This window comes from Artemia franciscana, chromosome 3 (assembly GCF_032884065.1).
Source record: "Artemia franciscana chromosome 3, ASM3288406v1, whole genome shotgun sequence".
Classification (NCBI taxonomy): Eukaryota; Metazoa; Arthropoda; class Branchiopoda; order Anostraca; family Artemiidae; genus Artemia; species Artemia franciscana.
In genome coordinates, this window is record NC_088865.1 from 25,726,573 (window position 1) to 25,753,280 (window position 26,708).

The window sequence follows — 26,708 nt, forward strand, 5'->3', positions numbered from 1 at the left end:
AATGTGGTAACAATGTTTCAGGTTAGGGTATTTGCTCCCAATAATTAGGCCTGAAATTGATCAAAAGAAAACTTTCAGAGATCATTCGCTAAACCCATGAGATCTCAAAATTTTTGGGGAGACTGGGAGGATGTTATACGGTCCAAAACTAGGTCAAACAACTACTGTTTCTTTTCAAGCTTTACTCTGCAAGTCCGTGGAAAAAGGGGACTATAACATACAAACCAAATATTAGACCAGTGGCAAAAGCCTCTAAAAAAGGGCCAAGCATGGCCCATTTTTTTATTTACTTTAAACTTATACTGTTAAGTCGTTAAAGCAAGGGGTTCCCGATGCATAGAAAACAATTGCAAGAAAACAAAATAACCTTAGTTTTTACCAATAATCTTGACTAGTAAAGGGATTTCACTTCTTTTTTTGTCGATTTTTGACAAATAAAAACCACACTGTTCAAGATACCTCTCATTTTCGATTAAACAAATATGATACTCAAGCTTTTCAGAGGGTTTGAGAGAGGAGGAGAATAGCACCACCCTTATATGTAAACCCTGATCCACCTTGATATTATTTGTGTTGTTGTTAGATGTTATGACAAATAAAAACACACAGCGCTCGGAACACAAACCGTTTTGAGCAAATCCCAAATGGCGTTCTCGCCTTAAGAAGGTTTGGGGAGCGGTAGCTCTACTCCTGTTTGAGGTAATTTTGTTTGTTTTAAGTTTGACTTGATTATTCCTTTTAATGTCTGGTCGTTTTAGGATTCATTTATTCATCTATACCAGTATTTTTTATATTTATGTTTGATGTAGTTATCTGTTTGAATTTTAGTTAATTTTGATTTCATTTATTTTTTGATTGTGATTTCTGTTGTTTTATGTTTTAATTATTATAGTACTTTATTTTTGTTCGTCTTAGGTTTTAATATGGCTCTCTACTTGTCTATGAAGAGATCACCTTTCCGAAAATATATTTTAAAATTAACATTAAGAAAATTTCACCGTATTCATACTTCATAAAGCTAAGGACATTGAAAAATAAAGGATATAAAGGATTAAAAAAAAAAATAAAGGAAAATAAAGGAAATAAAGGAAAATAAAGCCAAGACATAAATAGTTCGTTCCTAAATGTTGAATAGGGTAACAGAAAAACTGAAATATTTTCCCTTTTTTTAATGTTTCTATTTCTGTTCTGTTTTACTCACCATCTTTAAAGCCTAATTCAAGCTAAAAACAAATACAACACAAAAAGGGTTGGATAATAAACAAGCGTAAGCGTGGCAGTTGCCACTAACAGACTCTAATATATAATTAGAATACATTTCACACTTCTTACCATTCAAAAGACTTTCATGTATAGTTCTTCAAGTACTTTATTTCGCGCTGGCTATAACCTAATATAAGAAGCAAGCACATAGGGCTTCATGATCCAAGCTCAAAAACTCCCGCCTTACAATTAATTTTAAAAAGATTTAGAATGTACAATTTATGACTTCCATAAAAACCTACATACAAGCAGAGACATAGCAAGGAGACACTTTTAGGGTTCAGAAATATAGAAATTAGGCTTAAAGAAAGCACTCTATTGTTGAGCAAAGCTTTTAAAAAGGAACCTTTTCATAATTGGACTATTTTCATTTGTTGCTATTTTCAGAAACTTCGCTAGACAGGTCAATATCCTCCTTGGCAGCAGTTAAGGAAAGAGAAATCCAATTGCAGGGTCAGGCAACAAAATATTATACCAGATAGCTTGGATTTTTTAGGCCTTTACATATTTACCGGGGAAAACAGAATATACTAGAAGACTTAATGACAGGAACCAACAGAAAGTAAATTAAAGCAATAGTAAGTTTCCAGAGCGTTATAGTCAACATTTCATCGCATTCTTTTTTTTTCTTGGCACATTTAAGTTTTTTCTTCTTGAGACGAACATAAAGAAAAAGTGATTAACAAAAATATAAATAGTGTTTTCAAAACCAGGAAGATTCAAAAAGTCAGCCAAGCATCCAAAGTTTAGCGACAAGCTCGGTAAATCCAGAAAAAAAGGGAAAATAAGAAAGAACTAAATGAGAAAACGTTATAAAGAAGAGTAAAAAGCATATTTCCTTAAAAAGGAATAAAAAAAAGACACAGAGGGTGACAGAGAACAAACAAATAAATCTAAATTGCAGTAGGGCGAGCCTTACATTAACATTTTCTCAGTCTTAGCCTTGAAAGAGTTTGGTCAGTGCGCCTGTGATAGGATATTGTCAAAAATTTCCCAAAATTCAATGACCGATTGGCCACTGGACTTCTGAAAAAACTTGTGTAACATGTTATTGTTAAGAGACGCTGATTAACCATTGAAAAGCAAAAAAATGAACTTATCCATTAACGAAAATTTCAAAGGAGAAGAAGCTTCAAATTTCCTTGATAATATTCGAGAAGAAGAACAATAAAGTCTCTGACAAAGAGAATGTAAAATATGAACTGTCTTCAAAGTAATAAAAGCTCTTTCGATAAAAATGTGATCTTTTCCCCAATCAAATTAGGAGTTTATTGATTTTTAAACATACCTGTAAATTGGCTGGGCAGTAGTCTAGTAAAGCGAGCATGTGTAAAATGCTTTCACTATCTTGAATGACAAAGTTTAACTCCATATCAAATTCACCACCAACGAGCTAGAAGAAAGATTCTAATAATTGAAATAAGGCAATACTAAAAGAAGAACTAAACAATAAAAAAAGAATAAAAATTCTACAAGACTTAAAAAAACATAATTATCTACGACGGATGTTCACTGGTAGATGTTTGAAAAGGCTGGAAATAAACAGAAATTTTCAAATATTGTTTCCGATATCAACATTTACGCTTCGATATTCAATATTGATTTTTGATCATAGATAGGTCATAGATTTTTGGTTATGATTTTGGATATATAGATAGAAGAATGGTCACATTCGACATGTTTTGACTTTTTTAATTCTCCAGGAATTGATTCAAGCGATTAAAAGTTGCTGAGTATGCCAAAAGCAAAGGTATCACGTTCAATACCATCCTTGAAAAAGACAATTAGAAATACTCTGCCGCTTTTCCGCCTGGATGCCTCTCTATTCAAGTGGTATATTTTCAAAAAAATCGGCACCCACTAATAGTAGCTCCAAGCCTCGTCGAAAGAGTACGCACTAGTATGCACATGGTGCCTTCTGTTTCGATCAACATCCCCTTAACATGCCCTTAAAATTTCAACTTAATACTCCAGTTTGCTCCTGAGATGTTGCTTTCCCGATCATTTGACAACCTGCATGTACATAATGGGTTTTAATTTGGTTCAAAATTACCCTGAAAGTTTCCACTTGATAATCTTGGCCTAAGTAGTAGTAGTAGCCATAGCAACAATGTTAGTAGTTTGCAGCAGCAGTAGTAGCAGTAATAGTAGTACCAGGTACATAGCACCTTTGGTTAGATAAATATCCCCCTCAATATGCCCTTAAGTTCAACTTAATACTCAACCGTTCCTGATATACTGCTGATATACCCTCTTGGCAACCTGCATGCACATACTTTGTTTTGATTTAGTTCAATTCCCCCCTCAACACTCCCTGAAAGCTCCTACTTAATACGCTTCCCTGTTTAGGAGACCCAGAATCAAACACGCCCCCCCTTCCCTGTAACAGATCCTAAATATAAGCGATGGGCAAATCGCAGCCTCAAGGGCTGTGGGAGGTCATGTCATCCCCAAATGCACTAGCTGGACCTTTAACTATACTGAACAAAGTCGTTATGAAAAATAATTTTGATGAGATGTATTTTTGCAAGGACAGCCAAAAGAAAGGCGTGGGGGGCTGATTTCCATCCATTCAATTTTGACTCTCAAAAGGACATTACATTCCTAAACGAATAAGCCCCATTCGAAGTTTCTACGACAATCCCTTATATACGAAGTGGCTTGTTGAAAATCTGCAAAAAAATAGATAATACAATTAAAGCTCTTTACTTAGGCAACGGTATCGTGCTGCCTATGATTATGTATTTCAAAAAATACAAAATCAAAAAAAAACTAGTCAAACATTTTTAGAGGGTAAGAAATACTTACTTTGAGAGCCCTGTGCAGAACAAGAGCTTGTACAACCGAGTCAATGACATGCTGCATGATGTTGATTTGATATGTCTAGCAAATTATGTCACTGTAAATCAAGTGTCTTCATTCCATTAAATCAGGGGTCAAATTATATTTTTCTAATGAATTAAACAACGCTCGTACGACTAGACTACATTTTTCTTTTATTTCATTCATCTGTATTCTTTTGTTGTTGTTTTCTAAGTATCACAAGTTCATCGGATCGTATATATATATATATATATATATATATATATATATATATATATATATATATATATATATATATATATATATATATATATATATATATATATATATATATATATATATATATATATATATCCAACAATATTCATAATTCACAGCAGGGCTGGATTAATATCCAGATGGATCAATTTGTGAAAATTTGGGAGGGGGGGTAAAGAGTATTTTGTCAATATTTAGGAGAATAGCAAATTGGTATTTTTTTTTTTTCAATAGAAATACTCGCGTCACTCTTAAGGTATTTAAAGACAATAACACGAAGAAATTTCAAGGGATTCTGATGAACCAGTTGGTACATTCTTTAGGAAATGTAAACCTAATAACAAATTCTAACTTTTTAAATGTAATATAACTTACACTAAGATTGAGAACTCTGCAAATATATGTAAATTTGAATAGAATAGTTAGTTCAGAATTTCTCTCCTTGTTATTTTCACCTGCCAAGTCTAGATTTTAAGATTCGACGGAGCTGGTTTTATGTATTCCCTTCTTGCAGACACTACATTAGCTATACTATTATTTCATTTTCATCGCACGATCTACAGGCCAGGTATATCATAAAAAACGTATGTTGGGCTCCTTTCACCTGGCATCGTAAGTACGTAGTTTTTCTTGTCTTTACTCATTTTCGGCTCTATTTCTTTAGCTCTATTACAGATCTTATAGGAACGTCCTGTTCAAAATAAAATGCAAAGTCGTGATATACCTTGAAGATGCATGCGAATTGTTTTCAAAATACAGTTCAGGGGTCATGAGCAAGCCCCATAGTATGTAGCTGGGGCTCTTGACCGGTATGAATTACTATTATTTTTATTTTTCATAAGGAATATATTAAAGGCTAAGTAGGTCAGCACGGAGAACATCTTTAATCATACTTTAAGCATTTATTCAGTTTCATTTTCATGTTAATAGCTGTTTTTTAAATTAAAACTATATATAATATGTTAAAATTATTTGCAATAATAGACTTAGAAACTAAATAGAAACTGAAAATAAAAATTTTATTAGATTTTGTGCTGTTTTGTGTTAGCATCGATGGCATACTGAAGCTAAAAGAATGTCAAGCATATAGATCTTTCAAAATGCCCCGGGTTTCTATCTATTCTATCGTAATTACACGTGGAGCAGATATGCTTTTAATATAATTCAAATCTTTTCTATTTGAAAATAACCTTATAATTCAAGTCAGAATCACTGCTACACATTGAAAGAAAAATCGCTCTTTAATCCAGCACGAAACATACTTTCTTTCGTTTAATCGCTTCCAAACTTGGATAAACGGTCTCTTCGTCTAAAGATATACCTCAGCACTCCTTTTCCTAAAGCAATGGCAATATTTAAATAAAACTTAGCGTATAGCGATCTTTGACATCCACGGGGCGAGTTTCAGAAAAACAAGACAAAAAGACAAAGAGTCTATCAAAGTAAAACAGTTCAAAATAGGTCTTCGAAGTAATCTGAGTCTATCAAAGCCCCGACTATTCCTAATACTTCTAAAGTGGGGGCTGTAGCGCCGACTATTTCTAACCTGTGGCGACACAAACCTCGAGGCGAGCATATCTAAGATTTAGTAGCTTTAGTAAACGAAAAGGCATGCAGAAAAATGGAAGCTTGATAGCTGAGAAAATTTGCTGAAATATAATATCAATTCAAGGTGTTTAGTTTAATTACAGCGCCGAAGCATCAAAATCTTAAACAACAAAAGAAAAATCAGAGCCTCTGTCCGTAGTCCAAGTGTCGTAATACACACTTAAAGAAAATATGTCCTGTCGTCTCTGTACAGAAGATATTTTTTTGGAACTCGTAACGTTTGAACATTGCCTTGTCTTGCTGTGCAGACCGTATAAAGCTGCTGCCTATTAGGCGTTCTAAACATTGCATAATTTTATTTTGCCTATGTATCGGACGGTTTTCCTTCAGGAATTATAAAATTTGAAAAACTTTAAATATGAAGTGGTTATTAGTAAGTCCTTTAAATTTTTTTTTCATAAAAAGAAGGAAAAAATTTAACTGGCATGGGTTCATTCAAAAGCCATTTTCTTGTAACTTAGACTGAGCGTTGTTTAATTACAATTGACAAGAATAAAGATGAAGAACCCCATTAAAACTGAAGCATTTATCCATCATTGTATCTTAAACACTCAGGACAAGGAGGTCTAATCTACTGAGGAGAGGTATCGGAAACCGTGGAGAAAAAAAAAAATGAATCTACGCGCAGGAAACGGAAATTATAACTAAGGAAACACTTAACCGTCTATGTTTTCCAAAGAAAAACGCCTTCATTAGGCTTATCATTAGACGTAGAGGTACTAAAGGACCGAATAAATAGTTTATTGAACGACAAGCAGTCCTTCAACTAAAAGAATTATTTATTGACTGCAGCCGACCAAGCAAGAACGGACCAAATGAGACAACAAACGAAACTAAACCCTCGATTCGGCATCCAATAAAACAAAATGAAATTACAACAAACAAGACACGATACTAAAGACAAAACTCTGGATTAGGCCCTTGCAACTTGAGAAGGGGCAAATATACAAAAATAGTCGCTGTCAACATTGAGGTGTGTTTAGGAAGGAGTTGAGTGTGGAGTGTTAAGCGAATGGTAGCAGGGTATATGATGTTGTAGTTGTGTTTGGTTTTTACACCCTTTCTGAGGTTTATGTTAAGTTGTTTTATGCTTTTTTCATCTTTTGCGTTTTTTCTTTCGTTTTTTCCCTCATTTTCGAAAATCAGGCAAATTTACTTACGCTCTTTACTTTTGATGGGTAACATTACACTTGATGAATTTTATATATTTGGCATAAACATAAAAGGACCATTCTTTTGATGATGTATCTTTTGTTATCAAAAGTACAATAGATACAAAAGCGTTATGGCACTTGTGTCTTATAGAAATCACACTCAAGTTCTGTGGAGAAGTGAAATTTGGTTAATGCTAATGAAATAACCAGTTTTTCAGACCATGGGATGAAATTAATTCAGTTTGCGATCTGTGTTGATAGGAAATAGTGTCTGACTATGGATGGTAAAATGGCAATTTGGGAAGAAGATGCAATTAGACTTTTCCAGGATAAGGGGATGTTGCCCAAAACAAAACAGTTTGCCAATGGACACAGCGTGACTTTATACTCTTTCGATAAAGACACTTTTTGGAAGTGTACAACTAGCGATTCTTAGTGACATTTCTGCGTTCTGGGCGCATATTCTGGGCGCAAAATAAGTACTTTTCATTGTTTTGTAGATAAAATATTATATTTTTATCATTTATCATAATTTTCTTTATTTATTAGCATTACCCAAACTTCAATCATCGACTGAACTTTGAGTTTGGTGGCTGTAAGACACAAGTACCAGTGTTTTTTTACGGTATCGGTTACTATTGGGCCGTCCACTCCTTACTTAGTTACGAACTGTTTGACTAGTGCGGTAAAAGTTGTCAATTTTTTATATGCTTATTTCACATGTTATACTCTTCACTATATTATTAAAATCCAGATGCCAGATGACAGGCAAAAAACAAGAAAAAAAACGTATGTTCTTTTGTAAGCATCGCAAACCAACTAACTTTGTAAAATAACGAAATACAGGGTGACCCAAAAAGATTCGTACCCATATTTTATTCGATAAAAAATCCATTTTTTAACAAATATCCTTTCTGTTGCAGGACATGAAACTTGAACCTTTGGATGATCGTTTGCAGCTATAGTTACCCCAAAAATGTCTTGGGCCAATCAACAGGAGATGTTCTCTCTAGAGATCTATTTTACGAAAAAATCATACCAGTGTACAAATTCAGTTTCGAAAACTTCCATTGTCGCAACTTTCCACCAAAATCACGATTGTTACTTGGGTTACGAAATTCAGTGAGCATGGGACGGTAGTGGACTTATTTCTAAAGCCACAGGGGGAACTTATTCAGGCAGGAAAGAGAGTGCAAGGGAAGAAGAAAACATTGCTGTAGTGAGGGACTACACTGTCCAATTAAACGTGAGAACACGCCACAGTGACTCCCTTGTCATTCCGAGTTCTTGGCTGTGTCTACGTATTGATTTTTTAGGGCTGCGTCCTACTGAGTCCCTTACTGCAGCAATTTTTTCTTCTGTCCTTGCATGTCCTTGCACTCCTTTGTCATTCCGAGTTCTTGGCTGCGTCTATGCACTGATTTCCTAGGGTTGCATCCTACTGAGTCCCTCAGTGCAGCAATATTTTCCTCTTTTTCCAGCCTGAATAAGTTTCCCCTGTGGCTTTAGAACATAAGTCCACAACTGTTTTGGAAAAATTCGTCCAAAATAGGTCACAAAATAAGTTGCGACAATTGAAAAGTTTTCGAAACTGAATTTGTACACTCTGGTATGATTTTGTCACAAAATAGGTCTCCAGGGAGAATATCTTCTGCTGATTGGTCCAAGACATTTTTGGGGTAACTATAGCTGCAAACGATCATCCAAAGGTTCACCTTTCATGTCCTGCAACAGAAAGGATATTTGTTAAAAAAAATGGATTTTTTATCGAATAAAATATGGGTACGAATCTTTTTAGGTCAATGTGTATTGTTTATACACATTAGTGATGGGCAGATTGTTAGACATTTACCAATTAGATAAAGTAAAATGATATATAATCCTTACATAAAATTATGAACTATTTATCGAACGAAACCAAAAAACTAAATATTTTTACTTTCTCAGCTCTCTTTAACTAAATGTCACACGTGCAAATGATACCATTAAGCCCTAATATAGAAAGTTCTGAGATAGTACGCAATGAAGAAAATCCAATTATCCACTTTATTGTGGAAGAAAAAATTAAAAATAAAGCCACTGACTTGACACACTCAAAGTGGCCAATTAGTTTTAATTTAAGTCACCACATAAGCTAGTTGATGGTTGGCCCAGAATTACAGCTCAGGAAAGAAGCAATCATGACAAGATTTTGTCTCATAGCCAACTCTATAGGAATAGATGATACGATTAATCTCAAAGAAAAATTATCCTCCTCCCGTCAGATAAATCAAGATAAAGATGAGTCTCAAAAGAGGATCCCTGAAGGCTATTTACATGGTAATACAAATCGGTTTCAATGCTAGATTTACCAAAGATGAAAGCTTAATATGAGGAGGGACCATAACCGTCATAGGGTAATCAACATCATACTATGTAATTTTGATTGAAACAGTTTGTCACACACCCGAGTTGGGACAAGGAAGCACGAAAAATTTACATTAATTGATAGAAATTAGGGTCCTGTTTGTTGGAATACTAGAAAAACTGTAGTTTTTCTAATTTGCTTTGATGATTAGCTGGCACAGAAAAGGCTACTTGAGGATTGGTAAAATATTTCTTTGAACACACCAAAATTTGAAATGAAGCAGTGAATATGAAATGCAATAAAATTGGAGAATGATACAAGAAGTTTAAATATATTAAAAGCCTTCAACATTATAAAATATCAACAAAGTAGCAAAATATAAACTTAACAAAAATGAATTATAATTTATCGCAACAGAAACTCCCCGAGAAGTGCCCTGGTCCACTGCCCTCCTCCACCAAATCTGGATATTGACTTTTCCTTCGTCAAAGCTTTAAGTCTTTCAGATCTCTTCATAGCGTTTTTCCAGCTATCTTCAAGACATTGAATCCTCTTGTTACCTAGCAACAGTCTTTCTCTTACCGTAATGAAGAAACCTGGATTATCTACACTCTACATTGGCGGAGACCACCATAATAACCTGTTTCTTTTGCCAACTACGGAGACTATGGCCTCAGAGTCATGGTTTGGAATTAAAGATGGGAGACCAACATTAAGACGGCTATAGCCGTTTTGTATTTTGTCTTTTTTTTCTTCTATGTAACTTATTTGCTCAAATCCTCATTTAATTGTGTGGAACCGAAACTGAAATACACTTTTAAGTAATTTTTTTAGAGTTTTTGGATACAATACGCAACCAAAGAATTCCCCGACTATACTTGCCGAAAATATCCTATATAACTTATTTGTATTATACTCTCAGGGTCATCAATCTTAAGAACAATTAATCAGTTGGCCCTGTAACGCCGTACTATGGGTACGAGTTCTGTCTTGTATTTTGTAAGATAAGCGATGCTAGCTTTAGCTGGCTTAACATGTTGGATAACGCAGATTAAAAGAGTATATCTCAAAACCTTACAAAATCACATGGAGGGCCAAGTCTGAATAGTTTTTTTGTTATTTAATTCATAAGCATGAATGTTGCTTAAGAGAAGTGGCGCTGGTACAAAATTCATGTAGGAAAAGCTTTGTTTACATTTGTCATACATTTTCTCGATAGCTTCTCAAAACATAGCACTGAAAGTCAGCATTTATGAAATTTCCAACTAAAACAAATTCCCAACAGTCACCACAGGTCAGTTTTCCATTGTTTGAACATTTTCTCCTTTTTTCAGATTGACAGTCACCCTGGAAGCTCGTCGCATTGGGAGTACGATCGTACACTGTTTAGATTTTTCAGTTTTCTTACATCAATACTACCAGAAGCAAGGGCTGTCTCACAGAGGGATTTCTTCTATACAAGATCTTGGGGTTTCAGTCCAGAGCTTGGAATCTTCGGAAACGCTTTTCTAATCACTCGATACCTTGGGGCTTTTATAAGACGGATTACATAAGTATAAATTTCCAATATTCCTATGGTTACAAAGAAGAATCCCCTGAAATTAGTTTACTCTAAACCAAAGGCGTAATTTCGTAAAAATCCAGGGGGGGGGGCAAATTTGAAGCCAATTTTCCCAAATCAAGTAAAAAAGACAGGAAGAACTGAAAAATTGGTCATGTAAAAGGCAAAGATATACTAAAAAAAAAATTGACCCGTTTCTGTCGATGCTTGAATTATGCAGGTTTATCTTAGTTTTGACAAGATTTGTGAAGAAAATTAGTTTCAGCTAGGGGGTCAAACTGGGGTCTGGGAGGGGCAAGTTGGGTCTGGAAGGGGCAGTTGTCTCCCTACCTCATAGCAAATTATGCTCCTGCTCTAAACGATTTTTTGTTTATAATATTAAAAGCGCCCTGACATAACTTGCATGAAGCCAGTTTTGTTATGTCAACATAAGTCCAATTCATATCTAGCGTACGGTTTGCCTGGTCTTTATTTCTCAGCATCTTTGGTGTTCTAAGAAGATTTCTTTTTGATGATTTGCAACACAAAACATCATCAATCCAGTATTTGTTGCTTGCAAAATTTCTGAACTTAGATTATTGTTATTATGAAATTAAAAGACTCGATTTACAATGGAAATAATACCAAAGAAAATGAAGTATATAGTGTAATGAAAGTTTTAAAACCACTTGAACAAATGATCTGGAGGGTAAAGGTGTGGCTTTCTCATGATGAAAAAAAATAGAGATCCAAGTTATTGCATCTCTGTAAAGATAAGAGCCCAACTATTATTTGCGATAATTTATGTTCGTTTTATATTTGTTTTATTATTAACTTTAATTTCCTGTCGTTTTAGGTTCCATCTATTCCATCATTGTAAGTTGTGTTCGTTTTAAGTCTGACCTATTGCGGAAATACTTCAGATATTCAACAATGCTGTTTTATTTCAAGAAAAAAACTTTTGTTACCGTTTTTTTCTTCAAAATACTACAAAGATAGCCTCTATAAACCAACTGACTTCTTCTTTGATAATACAAGTAGTGATTTCAACCACTGTGTTCATAAAGAATAGCATTAGCATCTCATTACTATCCCTTTTCTTTCTAAGGCTAAAATTATGCATTAATATTTTCGCTGAAAAATGTCAAACAAACTTTAATTCGCTATTGAGACAGAGCTTGCCCATGAGGCGGAAACACAACAAACATTGAACTTGAAACAATAGAAAAGTTAAGCTTGAAACGTTAATAATACTGAGGCGTATTATAACAAACTTCAAGTGCTTAATGTTGGGCAACTTCGAGGTTACCAAGCTGGAACATTCTCGTATCAGTGTTAGAATGTTGTCAGTCCTTAGGTATTCCATGGTTTTTATAGAGAAAATAAATCACCTCTTAGTTATACTACCCGTAATGCTGATAATCTAGTCACTGAATACAGAAGTGAAACCATAGCAGGTTTTCCTGTCAGATATCTAGGTTCTAAGGTTTAGAGTTCTCTTCCAGAGAACATTCGGGCGGCGGAGTACCTTGGTTTATTACAGAGAAAAAAGAAAAACTTTCTTTTGGGTCTTGTTTCAAAGATGTTTTTTCCCTTTTCTTTGGCTTGGTTATTATTTTTTTTTATGCATATTTGTTTTTATTTTCATGATTAGAGATTGGTCATAATTTCGTTCTTTTATTTAATTTTTGTTTGTTTTGTTCGTGAATTAAGGGTTTTGTTTTTTAAGTGTTTGTTATATACGTCTCTTACTAGGTCGCTAGCTACCGCTGTAACTTGGATGTGGTCGCCCAGTATCAAGTGTTTTCAGGTCTTTCATTGGGGAACCACTTGGATTAATGTTATGTGTTAGGCTATATCATTTTGTAACTAAGCGATTTGAATTGAACTAAACTGAACAAACAATTTAAAGGAAAAAATAACGAAAGAGAAATAGTTCTTCATTTTAATTAAGATGCAAAACATAATAATAAATTAATACTTTCCTTGAGGTAACACAGGGCAAATTTTTCAATTCCAACTTTATGTTTGTTTCGTTACCTTTATTTAACCTGTTCAAAGACAACTTGCCCCACTTCAAACTATCTGCCCACAAAAATCTTTATTTCAAATATAAAATACTTTATGGTAGCAACATTTATACCCCCCCCCCACAATCCAAAATTGTGCGCATTGGTCCCACTATTCAAGACAGGAACAGTAATACCTTCTGACAAAGTAACCATCGAAAGTTTATGACGAATTCTTGTAGAAAGCAAACTACAAATGAGACTACAGAATTGCAAGGGGTAGTTTAGCTGCTTTGCGGATGCATGAAATTACAAATTACAAAAACTTAGACAAATTATATGATTATAACCTACCCCAAAATTCGTAAAAATTGCATAACTGCTTACTATGATTATAAGCAGAATCCGTTCAGAAAATTAGAACCACTGGTATGCAACATTTTACAGAAATTGTTAGAAAAAGACTTAGAAATGAAATAGAAAACAATTACTTACTAAAAAGAGGACGGAATCAATGACAGATTTGTTTGAAGCTTGGCCACTCTCAATGGATGCTCTAAGACAAGCAAATTTTAGAGGCGTGTCGGCAGACATTTTAATTACGTCCTCTGGCTTTTGAACTGTCGCTTCTGGAGTATCAGGAGGCTCCATTGTTGTATCTATAATAATTTCCTAATTTAAGGAGATTCTTATGAAAGGAAAACATGAAAAAGCAATACGATCATATTCCAGAATCAATTTTGGAACATTTGAATTAAAAAGTAAAAGAATCCAAATAAACAAGACAATAAAAGAGCATGTCACTGCATATACTGTGTTGATAAAATGAAAAGTTGGGTTTTATGTAACACATTATATGAGAAAATAACTTGGTGAAGTCTTATGAAAACCTCGCTAGTTTATTTGAGCGTTTAAACTTGAACTAGACTATAAATTTAGTTGATATTTTACACCTGCTATAAGAACACATGAAACTAATTTGAACATGTGAAACAAATTCAAAATATATTGTCACAAATTAGTTTTTTGTTTTTTTTTTTTTTTGTTCCGGCTTTGCGTGATGGGGTTGATAATAACATAATCAAACAAATATTTCGGTTACGTATGAAAACGATAAAACATTTGCTAGTTTTTTTTGTAAACTAATAATATATAACACAACCCTGTGTCCTAGCCACTACGTCTCATTAAACAGTATTTGTTTTTTACTTTTTGCTGTTCCCAATCAATCATTTACTTTATGCTAGAAATTCTGACAAAAATATAGCCTAAACTTAAAATTTTATCACCACTTAATGCGCCTTTTTTTGCTCTTTTCAGATATAAATCTACAAAAAACATGTTAATATGATCAAGAGCTTTGAACTTAGTCTTCAAACGTTTCTAACGATATTCCAGTGCTGTCATTTACAGGTGGAGTAGGGAGCCTGTGTTTCCTTCCTAATCTTTTCATCCCCTTTAAATTTTGAAAATATATTTTTAGAGCACCCCCCCCTAAGAAATTGAAAAATACACTTTGTCCCTCCCCCATAAATTTCCATGATTTGGTGCCGCTAGTCTAGTCTACAGCTAACCTAGCTTTGTTAATCAGTAGACGGTTTACAAAACTATTTCTGCTGACACAGTCTGTACCACCTGTTTTGTCCCCCTTTTAGCAATCGTCTTTGGGGCCTGCACAACTGTCAGCACTCTTTTTTCACCTTAGTTCCAAATCTGACCAGGAGGAAAATGATACTTATATTAATACTCATGAAGATTTCGAAAGAAAGAACCAATTACGAAGGCATTAAAGCCGGCATCACAAACCTGGCTTACATTTTCACGTTTTCTGATGGACAACTGGCGTTCTGCTTGATGAAGCCTTTTATCCACTCCTGCTCTATCATTCAGTTCCCAACTTGACGGGAACTTGATCTTAAATAGTATTGTCCACTGGTAGGTTAACTTTCTTGTTGCATCAGCAGCCCAAGGTTCAGCAGTGAGTGTTTTTCGAGGTATGCAGCGAGCTCTTTCTCTTGTTTAGGAGTGAAGACAAACTTAGTACTCACCTGAACACTGTCATTGTCATTATTACTACCACTACCATAGCTCTGCTGGCAATCTTGTATTTTTGCCTTATGTTGTTTTACTGCATCCACAAAGTTGCCCTTCTTCAAAGAAAATTATTTTACATCTTGGAAAGACGAATTCCCATTTACGTATTGTATAGCCGCATGCCTGACTGATTCTGAATCAAGAGGACCATTCCCCTTTAAAGTATAGCTGCTAAACATCAGTAAAAGAAAATAATAACCGTTAGCATCTGAAGAAAACAACAAGGAAATTACTTAGCCCATGCCACTTTATACTTTGAGGCATAGAATAGAAAGAAGGCGCAGATCCCTCTATAACAAAACTGGAATACTTTGCAATTTTCCACCTCAACCTCCAGCTACATCTAATTCCATTTTCAAGGTTATGAAAAATTCTTCATCAGTCCGGGAAGAAACCAGACGCCGTGAAAGCATCCAGAGTTGCTCCAAAAATAGCATCTGGAGTCACCCCTAGTTGACGCCATTTTGAAAATGTACTTTTTTTTACAGATAACGGCCTGACATTTACTGATGATAATTGCCATGCAAATAGCAGGGGTATACCTCATCTGATCCTGCTAACTTATGGCCCAAGAGGTACAATAACTTAGAAAATATTCAATGAAGACAACATGTGTCAGGATTTTTAGCAAGCACATAAAAATTTCTTTACCTCTTTCCTCGGTTGTCTCTTTTATCCAAAATCTAGAACTTGTGGCAAATGTACATTACGTTAAGGGCATCTAATGGGAATTTTTTTTTGAATGGATTTGCAAGGGAAACTTTAGACGAGAAGTCCAATTTACAGAGTCGCACCTGTGCAGATTCGCCTCCTTCTCCCCTGTAACCTCAGAAATGAATTGCTTCTTGCATTTCAAGGGTGCTTTGAATAGCGCTGGATGGTTTTTGACACCCCAATGGCACTGGATAAGAATAAAACTGATTTTAAAAAAAAAAAAAAACAGCTAAGTTTAACTAATTGTGGTGTTTGTTAATTTCCATGGAATATGGGTCAAAGATAATCAGTGATTTCTGATATCCTGATCGAGACATAGGATCTCCAAACGATGAAGGCTTTATACCAAAAATAGCTATAATACTACAAAAAGGCTTTCATAGCTATCAGCTATTTTACACCAAAAAAGGATTTTTTAACTATTGGGTACTATGGACTGTGGTTTCCTTTATACTAGGCTGCCTATATTGCTGCAACATGACAGACTTTGTCCAATAGTATGCTGGATCCTTAAAAGCAAATTTGCTGTGGATTCAATCATCCTGTCCATTTACAATTATAACTCAGAGGACACAACAGAGTTCCATAGCATGGAATCAAATAATCTCTGTTCCTCAAATGATTTGCCTTCAGTATAATTAATCACCCTTGAAAATATTTGCTCAACTCACTTTGATTCCCAGCCACCAAGCTTATTTTTCAGTGACACAGTCCACTTTTTGCCCATGTATCTTCTGTCTTCTAACATTTGTATCAACAAACAAACAGATTGAAAGTTTTGTGCTAAAAACAGCTGAGGACCGTATGAGCATAAATTTATTTTTGGGGAGGGATTTCTTTGGGTAGGGTGACATTTAGAAAAACTAGAAGAAAATATTAAAAACTACAGGATAAATCTTGAGTTTTCAGATCTGTTTTCATCACTTATTCACTTAATCGATTGGTCTACAAACTTGAAATTTTTATTTTCCGTAGTTAATTCTTTTATTTCATGTAGTTTTGAACTGTGAGTTCAAAACACTAAACTCTAAAAAAGGGAAATTTTGATAACAGTTGATAAAGCAAAAGAATAGGTTTTCTATGCTGATTCTAAATCGGCCGTGATAATTAGAAGGGTGACATACACCATTTTTGTAACTTTTCAGGAGAGCCAAAAAAAAAAACAGATAAAAAGCTTGTTGGCTGTGATCATTCTGAGGATAAGGCTAATGGAGATAAATGGAACATAGTCTAGGACAACTTTTTACACTCTTTTCAGTGGTACAAATTAAATCAAGTATTCTGAGCAAATTCAAAATTATTTCATTTCATGGTTCCTTGTCTCCTTTTTCCATGACAAAAAAGGACACAAATGCCTGGCCCCTATGTTATAGCTCCAGAAGATAATCCTCTCCTATCATTCTGAATTACAACAAAACCTGATAAAGAGACATACGCCACTTAGTGGCGTATGTCTCTTTTTATATCTGTAACAGAACAAGATAGGGCAAAATTCTGGCTGCACCATTTGATTACTTGTGCTGAGTTTACCCACAATCCATATACAACTCATTTTTGACCAAAATGGCAGCAAATATCACCCTTTAATTATCCCAGCCGAAATATAGAAAAGGTCAACCCCCCCCCCAAAAAAAAAAATTTTTGTCCCCCCCCCCGGGATATAGCCTTGATTCTTGATAATGTTTTAAATTATACTTTGAACGTTTGGTGATCCTACCGTAACGGGTCAGATATCCTTCATCCAAAAGTTATATGCTTAAAATTTCACAAAATCGTCCTATAAAAACAACATTAGATTCAGCATATCAGAAAACCTTACTATGGAAGTTTCAAGCTCTTATCTAACAAAAACGTGGAATTTTGCATTTTTTTTTTCCCAGAAGAACAATCATGGATGCGCACTTATTTGTTTGCTTTTCCCAGAGTAATTGTGTTGAAAGGACAGTCCTACAAGATTGGGGGAGGACTAGTTCAAACAAAAAGAAAGAGAGCAGAGAAAACCATAGAAAAAACTTGTGTTGGCCCATATTGGGCTGCCTGTAAATAGGTTTTGATTCCAAATATGTATTTGTTTTGAGTTTTAAGTTAAACGTGCCAAGTTATTATTTCTAAAAAAGTTTGCATAATTATAGAAAAAGAAGAAGAAAAAGATCTAAAAAGGGGGGCAATCCCAATAACGATTTTCCATCAAATTTAATATGCATGAGTATCCTTGAGCAAAAATCTGAAGGCCACTGTAATAAGAAATGTTCAATTTTGTATTCCCCCCCCCCCATTTAAATACACGTTTTTCGTGTTTCATTATTATTTTTTCCAGGAGTGATTGTTGTTGTTCACTTTGAAAAAAGCTTTATTTTTTATAGTTATGAAGCAGAAATCCATTGAATATATCGGTTTTTGGTACTCAAAATTAAATTCAAAATAAAAAATGGGGCAATCCCAATAAAGATAGTCCATCAAATTTAATACAAATGAGTATCCATGAGCCAAAATCTGAAGTCACTATAATAAGAAATGTTAAATTTTATATTTCCCCCCAAATGAATGCATGTTCTTTTGTGTTTCATCATTAATATTTTTTACCAGGAGTGATTGTTGTTGGTCACTTTGAAAAAAGCTTAAATTTTTTGTAGTTATGAAGTATAAAGCCATAAAGGACTAGAACATCTTATTTGGTTTTCTTAAACTTAGTTTCAATGCTTTACTTTAAACAAACAACTTTGAAAATGCTTTAATTTTTACAATTACTGAGTCTGAAGGCTTTAAAGATATCAGTGTTTGATAACCAAGTTAAAGAAAAACTGATACTATTCAATAATATCCATCCAACACTTCACCATGGCTAAATAGAACGAAATGTTAGGAGTTCTTGTCTTAATTTTCATAAGTAGGCTAATGTTTTTTGAATTTTTTGTAATTACTTTACTTTATTTTTATACCCTTTAAACATTTTTCAAATAAAAGGAAGACGAAACTTTAAAACTTTACACCAATTGAAATTACTATGAATGCAAGAAGGACTGCCTCCTTCTTAGCTCCTTGCTTATTCAGCTAAAGTTTTTTAGTGCTTTGTATTCCAATTCAATGGCCCTTGTGTTTCAGTAGACGTTCTTAAAGAATTTAATTAAAACTTCACAGTAAGGAACAAGGAGTTAAGAAGGGTACAGTCCTTCTCATATATAGAATAATTTGTATTTGAAGACACTTCAAAGCTGATTCTTACTTTCAGTTAAAAAAACTAGTTTTTTTTTTAAATTTAATTCCTGATTGTTTTCCAAATCATGCTCAGCCCTAACCAAGATATAATGTGGGATACCAGCCCCTTAAAACCCTATATAATGATTATTATTTAAACCACCCTAATTTTTAAATTTTTTCTGCTTAAGAATTAAATGTTGGATTACAAATAAAATTTTGGACAGAATGTGAATATGCTTTAAAAAAAATTGATGTTGGTACTTGTGTTCAATAAGCCCTTATTAACATTTCCACTGCAACATCTGGGTGAACAAAGAGGGGTATTTTAGTTCATATTGATAAAAATTCTGCATGACTTTTGATCTTCTGTGTGAGTGAAGCCATCACAACCTCCGCAATAGGATTCTTTTATCCATAAATATATTATATAGATATGTATAAATACATAGAAATATTTCATATAAATAGAAAAAGAGAATTGTTACCCTTTAAAATTGCAGAAAACAAAGTTCCTAGTAGCTTTGTGCCAACCCCCAAATAAATTTCCTGGCAGGGCTAATGCTATTGCACCTTGACTTTTTCACCTCTGTGCTGGTAGGCATGAGAATGTAATATTTTATGCTGCATTGAGAAATATTGTAATTAATTCCTACTTCTCCTAACCCCCTTCTACATTTATCTGAAGGCTCATGCAGAGTTGGCAGTTTGAGAATTAAAATGTGCTTTTTTAGGCATCTCACCCTATCCCTATTTACAAAATGATCCCCCCCCCCTGTCATGACAGCTGATACACCATTACACCCCACCAAACGTAATTTGACAGAAAAAAACAAACTAAATCAACTTAATTAAATCCAGTACTTCCACCATGCAGTTACTTCCTCTGCAACTAGGAAGCATAAAATATTTGATACCTTTAAATCAATTAGCTGCTCAGAAATTGATTGCAAATCAGTCCTTTTTGGGGCAAAATTGTAGTTTGGAGCAATCAAACTTCTAAAAACAACATTTCCCCATGGCATTATCTTTATGAATGAGGATAAACAAGTTCCTTACAACAGGGGGGATTGAACCTCAGCACTGGTTGTTCCCAGGCATGGCTTTCACCATTCCACTGTCACAAGGTGCATTATCTTTATTGTCACTTAAAAAGGAGCTTTTAATCTAGGCTTGAATAAACACTCTCCCAATTTTCAAGAATCTTTGGTTTGATATGATCACCCTTGAAGGAAAAAAAAAATGACCTACTCATGATTCACAATTTTCCTTAAGGAAAGGATACAAAATCCCAAATTTTTGGAGATTGGAGCTTGAAACCTCTATAGTAGGACTCTCTGGTATGATGAATCTAATAGAGTGATTTTCACTAAGATTGATTCCTTTTAGGGGTGTTTCTTCTTCTTTTTTTTTTAGCCAATTCTGTTGATGTTTCAATTGTTATCAAAATTTTGTTTTTTGTTTTGGTAAATGTTGGTCTGAATTGCTCCTTACATGCAGTTCATTATCAGAAACTATTTGAAAGGATTATTTTGTGATGAAAGATTCTATTTGAACCTGTTCATTTTATTCAGGCAAATAAGAATGTCAAACAAAAAAGAGTAAATTTGACAGTTGGATTGTAAGCTTAAATTCAGTTAATCCGCAATTTTTAAATGTCTGAAGATTTCTACCTTCAGACATTCACACAATATACTTAGAAAAATATTATTAGACATAGATACCATATGGACAAGACATTTCAGTTTTAAGGGAAGATTTGTTATTTCATATGGAAAGGGCACATTTTACATTACCATTATAAACCAAAATGTGGCATCTACACAGCCAGGATAAGCTTTGAGCATCTCTTCTCCTTCTGTAGCCTGTTCTAAGACTTAGGAAATGACATAAGGACAAGTCTACTTCTGTTACAACCTTGGAAAGCAATAAATCTTTCCATGATTTCTGTTTGAGTGAGATTTTCTTTCACTCTAGGATTTGGACATAATTCATTAAGAATAAATTACCTTAAATCGCATTTACAGAAAGGTAAGGTGGACTGCATCCTCCTGTAGAACATCTTGCTGTTGAATTGATGAGGTGACACAATTAGTGGGTGTGATGGGGTGTGGCCTCCCACTAGTACTTCCATTCTGTGTTTCTCCACTCCAAATCCACTGTATTTTTGAAAGAATTAATTGATTCACCAGTGACAGTCTCATTGGAAAGACTGTTCCAAGTTGAGACAGCACATACTGAGAAAAGTCCATCCTCTCTCTGCGTCTAGAGTGCTCCTGTTACAGCTTCATTGAGTGGCCTCATGTCTTAGTGGCAAGGGAGGGAGTAAAAATGGAGTTAGCCATGTTGTTTTGGTACATTTTCTTGACAAAAATGGCATCTTCTCTGTGCTGCTGGTAAACCAATGTGGGTATCTTTAGGCGATGCAGACGTTCAGGGTAGGGAAGCTGTTGGTGTGAGGCACTAAGCTTAGTTGCTCTTCTCTGTATGCTCTCTAGGGCTGCCACATCTCCCTTATATTGAGGATTTGTAATGGGGCAGCCAAACTCCAAATGTGGTCTTACAAGAGCATTATATAATTTTCTTATTATCAGAGGATGGCGTGATGATATGGTTTGTTTAATTAGTCCCAGGGCTCTGTTGGCCTTAGCAACTTGTTGCATAGTGTGCTCATGGAACTTAAACTTCCTGTCAACAATCACCCCTAAGTCTCATTCACTCTCAACAGCCTCAATTTGGATATGTGTGCAAGATTTATCCAGCATAAAATATGAAATCTGATTGTTGCGGGGACCCATATGAAGGACTTTGCATTTTGATGGGTTGAACTCCATCATCCAGGAGGAAGCCCATAAGGAGAGACTATTCAAGTCATTTGCAGGGTTCCATTAGCAATTTCAATTAGTTTGCTGTCATCCATGTAGAGAGTTATGGGGTTTTGTAGAACATCATCACAATCATTAATATATATAGAGAAGAGAATGGGGCCAAGGATGCTTTCCTGGGGTACCCTGCTTATAACTGGTGCAAGATCTGAAAATGTGTGGTCTCCATTGTCAGAATAGACCATGACCTTCTGGATTCAGCCAATCAGAAACAATCTTATCCACTCCACAGTGTCAGCATGGACTCCATATGCATGGAGCTTATGTAAAAGATATTCATGGACAACTTTATTGAAGGCCTTGGCCTGGTCGAGTAACAGGACATCAACTGCTTTACCTTCCTCAATTAATTTAGTGACTATATCATAAGAGTGGATCAGGTTCATCTCAATGGACCAACTCCTTCTAAAACCATGTTGAGATTTCAACAGTAAGCCATTTTTTTCAAGGTGGTTAATAATAGCATCATTGAAAATACTTTCAAGCAGTTTAAAAATGACTGATGTGAGACTAATAGGCCAGTAATTTTCAGGATGGAAGTTCAATCAGCTGGTACCATCATCATCCTTATGGACATCTTAAAAATATCAGCCAATGGCATGGCAACAAGAGCTTCAGCTTCTTTCAGCAAATATGGATGAATGCTATCAGGGCCTGGGCCTTGTTTGGATCCAACTTATTCAAGTGCTTGAGAAAATAAAATTAAATGTATAATAATGTGTGATAATTAACATATTATTGATTAACTTCTAGAGAATCTGTCAAAGGTATTTCTCAAGAAGAGTCCCTAGCTACTGGAATCAACTGAAGGCCTCAACTGTCAATGCTCTCTCTTAATCTAGTCTTTCAAATACCAGCTTGACAAGCAGTAGGAGAAGAGGCAGTGAAGGTTTGACTGGGAGTGGTCAATTCATGAGTACTACAGGTTTGGAGGACTTTAAAGCTCTCAAATGGATTAAGGTGATTAAATAGAATAATCCCTTTGCCAGGAAGCCTTGCTGTTTAAATTTGCTGAGTCTTGTTTCATTTGTATGCAAAGTTAGTAACTCTTTTTATTTGAGAATACTTTTCTAAATACATTTAAAAATAAACTTATTACTAAGAAAATGTATCCTAAAACATATTCCAGTAAAATTCTAGACAAGCTACTTTTCACTATCTTAGAAAGGGGCTAGGTTATGAAAATGAAATTTTCAAGGATGGATCTACAGACTAAATTTATTCCTGGGATGGTATTTTGAAGTCTACTCTACTCTTTCTCTCTGTAGAGGGCACTGACTTTTGAGAACCTTTAAAAATTGTTGTGATATGAAAGTGAAACCTTGCCTATAGATCAGTCAGTAAATATGGAGCAGTTCATATAATTGATCTACAAATAAAATGAACTTACAACTAAATGCCAATTTTTGTGCTTTCTAATTATAATAATTGATTTTCTTGCAAATTCACCTTTAAGCCTTTTTAGGACCCTTGAAAATAATAATTTCTTACTATATATTTTGGGTATAAAATGGGTTAAAATATTTGTTTCAAACTTACTATTTCATTATAAATCTATTTTGTAAAAATTGTATAGTTTATAAACATTGATTTGTCAAGATTTAAAGTTTAGTAAAAAAAAAAAAAAAACAATTCTGCAATGTTTTCTCCTTATTCTGTTAGGCAGCTTAAAAACTGCTGTTTCACCTATAAATCAAAAATATCAAACCTGGCAGATGGAAAAATTAAGAAATTGTTCTTTTTTTTGATCTGACTTAATTGTAACAAATCAATGCACTTTAACAAAATTGATTCTATAATAATATAGGGAGTTTGAAACCAATGTATTAACCCTTTTTATACCCAAAAACCCTAGAAAGTGATTATCATTTTTAAGGGTCCAAAAAGGCTTAAAACAAGCTTGCAAGAAAAGTGATTATTATAGGCCTATTCAGAAAGAACATGAAAAATAACAATGAGTGGTAAGTTTAATTTGTCTGTAGATCAATTAATGAACTGCTCTATACTGACTGACATGTCCAGTAGGCAAATTTCTAAGAATTAGATATCAGAAGAGGGTTAACATAGGCCTAATAGCTTGGCCTATGTACGAGAATAATACTGCTGCGGTTAAGGTAGGAAATGAGGTTAGCAACTGGTTTTGTATTAAATCAGGAGTTAAGCAGGGATGTGTTCTATCCCCCTTTATATGGATCATTTTGATGGACTTTGTTTTAAGGAGCACAGGAAAGGCAATTGGAGACCATGGAATCAAATGGGGAGGAAGAACGCTCCTGGACTTAGATTATGCTGATGATTTAAGCATATTAGATGAAAGTGTGAGCAAAATGAATGAATTTTTAGAGGTTTTACGAGTTCAGGGTGCTAAAATAGGCTTGAAAATTAATGTTAAGAAGACTAAGTCACTAAGGTTAGGAATAAGTGAAGATGAACAGGTGACCTTAGGTAACGAAAAGATTGATCAGGTTGGGAGCTTCAGTTACCTTGGTAGTATTATTAGTAAAGATGGTGGGAGCAGTGAAGATGTTAAAAGTAGAATAGCTAAAGCTCAGGGTGTTTTTTCACAGTTAAAAAAAGTTTGGAAGAATAGAAAGATAAGCCTACAAACCAAGATTAGAATATTGGAAGCTACAGTGATGACAGTGGTCAAATATGGCTCTGAAGCATGGACACTCCAAAAAGCAGATGAAAATTTACTAGATGTTTTCCAGAGAAATTGCCTACAGATTGTTCTGGGTACCCGGCTGACTGACCGTATTTCAAACAGTAGGTTGTACGAAAAGTGTGGTTCAATCCTGCTTTCTGGGGCTATAATGAAAGAAAGGTTGTGATGGCTAGGCCACGTTCTATGGATGAAGGATGACAGATTACCGAAGATTGTCCTTTTTGGCCAACCGTCTGGGGCTACACGGAAAGCAGGTTGTCCTTGTCTGGGTTGGGAGGATGTCATAAATAAGGATTTAAAGGAAATGGGAACTTCCTGGGAGGGTGTAAAGAGGGAGGCTTTAAATAGATTAGGTTGGAGGAGGAGCATGCGTAGCTGTGTTGGCCTCAGGCGGCTTGGTGCTGCAGTGAGTTATTAGTAGTAGTAGTAGTAGTAATAGCTTGGTAATGCCTTCCAAGAGTATGTTTTTGGCCCTGGGGTCATTACTAAATGTTCCATTTTCCTAACCTAGCCTCTTTCTAAGATAGCTAAGAGTATCTTGTCTACAATTTTACCCATATTCCTTGGCCCTCCACCCACCACTACTAATCTAGTATCTACACCCCCCAGGAAACTTTCTATATTTGCCCTAGGCTACTCTTTTTTTGCTACAATTGTATTCTCTTCAGAAGAGACATTAATCTTGAATGTTACCAGTTTTTATAACTGTCTTGAGGTAGCTATTAGAGTATTTTGCAATCATTTCCAAACAAGGAACAGGGTGTCACTTTAAGGGTTCAAAATAATTTGCAAAGAAAGCAATTAGGCTAGTAAACTTGGAAGTACATAAAAAAAAATATTGGTAAAATTCTAGTTAATTGACTTCTTGCTATCTCAGAAAGGGTTTAGGTTAGGAAAATGAAGCTTTCAGGGATGAATCTACAGACTAAAGTATGTCCCGGGAAGGTATTTTGAAGCAACTACCTCCACTCCTTCTCCCTCTAGAGGGCCCTGACCTTTGATGACCTTTAAAAATATGTGTGTTATAAAAGTGAAACCTTGCAAAATAGATCTTCTGCTTAATTGAAGTAAAACAAAATTGTTTTCAGCTTCATATCTTTGCTCAATTCCATTTTATAAAGTTTTAAACATATGCAAATACAATTCCTAAACTTTGAAAAAAAAAGATTGATATGGCTGAAAATTCTACTCAGATAACAGGAATTGCATTTTCAGAACTAAAGGCAACTAAAGTTGTTTTTCAAAATTTCAATAGGTATAGACCTATCATGTAGGCAAATTTCAGGGCCCTCTAGAGGGTGAAGGAGTGGAGGTGGGTACTTTAAAATACCTTCCCAGGACATACTTTAGCCTGTAGACCCATCCCTGAAAGTTTCATTTTCCTAACCTAAACCCTTTCCAAGATAGCAAGAAGTCAATTAACTAGAGTTTTACCAAAATATTTAGTAATCTATCCACCTTTTACCTATCTAAGTAATAAAAAAAAATAAATATATCAAGTTTTGCAAGGTTAGCCTAGGCTAGCAATTAGCTTAGTACCTAGGCTAGATTATGCATGAAATGAGCATAACCACTTTAAATTACTAAATTAATTGAGAAAATAGCACAGTCAAAACTTGACAACTATCATGAATCGTGTCTTAGCCTAAAATTAAACTAAGCAGGCCAAAGGAAGGGCTATTTGATAAATTACTAGCTCTCATTTTTTTCAAAACTGGAAATATTCTGCACCTAGACAAAAGAATGAAAAAGAGGATTCTTTTATGGGCAACACAAAATTACTTTTTACTGATTTCCAATATATTTAATCTGTTTCTTCAAAAAATAAATCAAGCACAACGGCAGCAGGGTTGTGATACTCAATTTGACAAAACAATTTATAACAGATTTAATTGTACTTTATTAGACGCTTTCAAAATTGTGCATATTTAGGTGTGTATTGTTTCCAAGTAGATTAATTTATTAAGCCAACCGACCTGCAACAAAACTACATAAGCAAACAGCAATCATAAGATAATAAGCAGCAAGCATAAGCATAAAAGCACTAAACACAACATCTCCTTTCTTTCACGATAATAATTGTGCTACAAAAGCACACACACAAAATAAAACACTAGCAATTTAAATGTCTATTATCTTCCTTAGCTTAACCA

At 34.6% G+C, this 26,708-nt stretch overlaps 1 protein-coding gene across 8 annotated transcripts in view; it reads right to left on the reverse strand.

Moving 5' to 3' along the window:
• LOC136025077 (neurobeachin-like) overlaps positions 1-26,451 on the reverse strand; it is a 271,780-nt gene extending 245,329 nt beyond the window's left edge. For 6 of the 8 annotated variants that reach the window (XM_065700792.1, XM_065700791.1, XM_065700790.1 and 3 more), the window contains exons 1-3: positions 26,338-26,451; positions 13,498-13,661; positions 2,552-2,656 (exon numbers count right to left, since the gene is read on the reverse strand). In XM_065700792.1, the coding sequence (XP_065556864.1) occupies positions 2,552-2,656; positions 13,498-13,653 (261 nt within the window). In that variant the 5' untranslated portion in view covers positions 13,654-13,661; positions 26,338-26,451. Of the gene's footprint in view, positions 1-2,551; positions 2,657-4,071; positions 4,215-13,497; positions 13,662-26,286 lie in introns of those variants that run through there. The other 2 variants (XM_065700786.1, XM_065700789.1) reach the window with 2 other exon arrangements.
• Between the last annotated feature and the right edge of the window lie 257 nt (positions 26,452-26,708).